General features: G+C 33.7%; 1 protein-coding gene across 8 annotated transcripts in view; it reads left to right on the forward strand.

Annotated features, from left to right (window-relative positions):
• The window catches only part of LOC106870604 (uncharacterized), a 62,199-nt gene that overhangs the window by 30,507 nt on the left and 27,683 nt on the right, over nt 1-4,009 (forward strand). For 4 of the 8 annotated variants that reach the window (XM_052971814.1, XM_052971816.1, XM_052971817.1 and 1 more), the window contains exon 2: nt 1,758-1,888. The exons of the other annotated variants lie outside the window; for them this stretch is intronic. Coding sequence is in view for 1 of the 4 variants with exons in the window: in XM_052971813.1 (XP_052827773.1) it covers nt 1,838-1,888 (51 nt within the window). In the remaining 3 variants the exon portion in view is untranslated. The remainder of the gene's footprint in view (nt 1-1,757; nt 1,889-4,009) is intronic. 8 annotated transcript variants of the gene reach the window in all.

The following is a 4,009-nucleotide window of genomic DNA, read 5'->3' on the forward strand; positions in this document are numbered from 1 at the left end:
ACACACACACACACACACACACACACACACACACACACACACACACACACACACACACACACATATATAGTTAGTAAATCATAATTCTGAAAGAGAAATACATTCAAAGTTATATAGCAGTAGAGTAATTAGGAAGTCCTGAGACGCACAAGCCAAACAAGTCAATTATGGATTGTAGTCTAAGAGAGACAATCCCTTGCACTTAACCCTTCTCCTTTATCTGTGTGTTCAACAACTAGCCACGAGGTCTTTTCTCCCTTCACTTTGAAGAGACGTTATAGGCCACTGGCCATTGGGGTCTGAAGAGACACTGTAAATCTAAGCGCTTTATGGACATAAAACCCAGGGTAATCCTCTTAGACTAGCCATAACTATCTTTATCTAATTATATATAGTGTGTGTACCTGATTCTTTGATTCTCTTCTAGCTATTTTATGTTTTTCTCTACCATTGATTTTCAGCCTTCTGAAGCCTGTCTCTTAGTTGTACTGCTTCTGTTTACAATATTGTTTCAGCATCACATCACTTGGCATTTTTTATTTAAATGAGGTACTAAAGATGCTACAGGATGTTTTTAAACATTCATGTTTGTCATTGGTATTTGTAGCCGGACAGGAAATTAGCTATGATAATATCACCTCAGGTCACATCATCATCATTGTCATCATCTTCACCACCACCACCTATTTTCTATAGTCGGTATACAGTGAAAGCTTATAATTCTATTTAATAAATCTTCAGTCACTACCATTTTCTAATTCATGCATAATTCGCACACGTTTACATGTATACACATATATATATTTGTGACATCATGCAGGAAATGATAGTATCACCATCATACAAGAAGCACCTTTTGTTTCCATTCTTCCATGTAAACATATTTGGCCATAGGGAAATATTACCTTGCTTGGAAGCATGTGTAGGTTATTAACAGGAAGAACCTCCAGCAGTAGAAAATCTTCCTCGATGAATTTCGTTTGACCCATGCAAGCATGCGAAAGTGGATGTAAAACGATGATGATGGTGATGATGGTACTCACTGGAAGAATATTTTAAATCTTATCTTTCAAATACAAATTGCTGAGCAATTTCTTGTATGAAATGCAACCAGTTGTAAATTGCTTCTTGATCTTAACCTTTGTTGCAATAAAAGCAGAAATTCTTAAAATAGTAATTATGCTGAGAAAATGAGTTACCTTTTTTTTCCCTTCTTTTTATTATCCTTAAAGTTTGAGTGGAAACAAAGTGATTTTTTTGCTTTTGGTTCCTGTTGTATCCAGTTTATCTCTGAACTGATTTGTACTTTGTCGTTCATCTAATGAAGCATGCTTTCTTCATTTCTTTGTAGTCTTTGTAGATTCTCTGAATTCAAGGCTCGTGTTACACTGAAATGCTGTGAGACGGGCCTGGATATGGGCCCTAACTTAAACAAACATATACTGATGAGGGAAATATTTGCATTCTGAAATATAGTTATCAAAGAATATTTAATATCAGGAACTATTCATACAATAATGGAACTACATTTATTAAGATTATGAATGTTCTGATATTCATTATATTGTGGCTGATTTCATCTCTAAGGGTTGTCAGGCATCTTATTCCAGGTTCTCCACATAGTAAACCTGACACCTGCCTTCAAGAAAAATGAACGTTAAATAATGATGATGATGATGATGATGAGTAATTTATTGACAACCGCTTATTTCAAACATTTAGACATTTACATTCATGAATTTTATTTTATTTTTAAGGGATTGCTGGATTTGAAATAGAAACAAAACTAAATTATTGTCAAAGCTCGGTAATGCTCAACAGAAATAATTGAAAAGGAATGGAATTTTACCGTTTTTTTCGCATGGAAATCCCTATCCTTCAAAACAAGGTAGTGGGCTTTGAAATTATTTTGTAAATTTCATACATTTTCACTAAACCTTTCTCTCTTTATCTCTCTCTGCCTACCTACATATTAAAATATCTCTTTTATGCTCTCTCCATATATTATTCTACCTATTTTTCTCATTGATTTTTTTTGCATTCAATCATTTCTTGCTACCAGTCATAACATAAGTATCTTTTCTTTACTCCCTAGTTTTCATTGTTTATCATAATTGCATAAAATTATTCTTATTTCTAATAATTTTTGGTAGTTTTTCTTGTTTGCCTGTAAAAATTAAACTACAATTAGTAATCATCCATAATTATTTCTACAGAGAAAATTAACAATAGGATTTCTTCTATGTAAAACGGCAGTAGTAGTTTTACAGTTTATTCCAGTAATGTATGAGTAATCTATTATAAGATGCAGGTGTATTCTATACCTGTATTTTGCCAATTCCTAAAGGATAATCTACAAATTTAAGGCTGTTTCTAGATTTCCATAAACTAAGGCTCCCTTTCACCTTAGCGTCCATAATTCAGGTGATGCAGGAATTATTAATGAATGAACTGGCTGATTAACCCTTTAGCAATTAAACTGGTCATATCCATTTCAAATATTCTACCTGTTCAAACTGGCCAGTCTAGACTTTCACACCTACCCTACAATGCCATTCTAAAAATAAACCATTACATCATTGAAATCTCATGTTTTCAATTACATCATTGAAAGTTATGAGATAATACATGATTACTTCAAAACAATGTGAATAAATAAGCATTAGATTCAAATGCTAAAGGGTTAAAAATAAATGGTAACAAAGTAACACTTGGTGTAAGTTTGACTTTTCTCATCAGGGTGGAAGATTAACTTTTGTGAAGGAAGTGTTATCATTTGAATAGCTTGCTGTGTTTTACTGTGTTTTATTTGACTGACAAGAAGAATGGTAAAATCAATTTTGGCAGGAATAGAAGTGTGAATGGATGACATCAGTTACTGTTATATTTCTGTCAATTCACTAACTCATGGGATCATTAATAAAATAAGTTAAAAAGTATTGTTTGACATTTAGATGCAAGCTGCAAGTTGTGGTGTTGACTATTTTAAATTTGAATTAGTTTTGTTTCATCAAAGTCAGTATAATTACAGGCTATCATTAAATATTAATTCATGCTCTTGTCATTATAGACAAAGATTTTAATATAGATCCTGGCAGCAATTCCACATAATGTAATGAAACAGTCATATAATGACTGTTATCAGAAATGAGTAAAGTGGTCTTTTCTCTTAAAAATTACAGTGTAGAAGAGACACATTAACCACTGAAAAACACAGGCGTCGAAATTCTTGTCACCAACTGTGACCCACTCTCTAACAGGATACTACAGCATGTGGAATCCCACTAAACCTGCTGCTATTTTTGACTAACAGCCAAGCTCTACATCAGTAGACTGATGAACATTGAGGAAGTTGATTAAATACTGGGAAACAAGTAACAAGATCAACCTCTGAAGTAGTCTTCTTCTTCAATGTGCACTCTCCATTACACAGTGGTTGCTTGTATGTGGTTTGGTTATGACTGTGTAGCTAAGAAGCTTGCTTTGCAACTATGTGGTTTTGGGTTCAGTCCCATTATGTGGCACCTTGGGTAAGTGTTTCCTACTATAGCCATTGGTCAATCTATGCCTTGCAAGTGAATTTGGTAATTAGAAACTGTGTGGAAGCTCATGATATTTATGCATGTGTGTGTGTGTGTATGTATGTGTGTGTGTGTGTATATATGTATGTGTGTGTATATATGTATGTGTGTGTATATGTGTGTGTGTGTATATGTGTGTATATATATATGTGTGTGTATATGTGTATATATATATGTGTGTGTGTATGTGTGTATATCTATGTATAATATATATATATATATATATATAATAAATATGTATAATAGGCGCAGGAGTGGCTGTGTGGTTAGTAGCTTGCTTACCGACCACATGGTTCTGGGTTCAGTCCCACTGCATGACACCTTGGACAAGTGTCATCTGCTATAGTTTCGGGGCAACCAAAGCTTTGTGAGTGGATTTGGGAGATGGAAACTGAAAGAAGCCTGTCGTATATATGTATATATGTGTG

Source organism: Octopus bimaculoides, chromosome 11 (assembly GCF_001194135.2).
Source record: "Octopus bimaculoides isolate UCB-OBI-ISO-001 chromosome 11, ASM119413v2, whole genome shotgun sequence".
Lineage (NCBI taxonomy): Eukaryota > Metazoa > Mollusca > Cephalopoda > Octopoda > Octopodidae > Octopus > Octopus bimaculoides.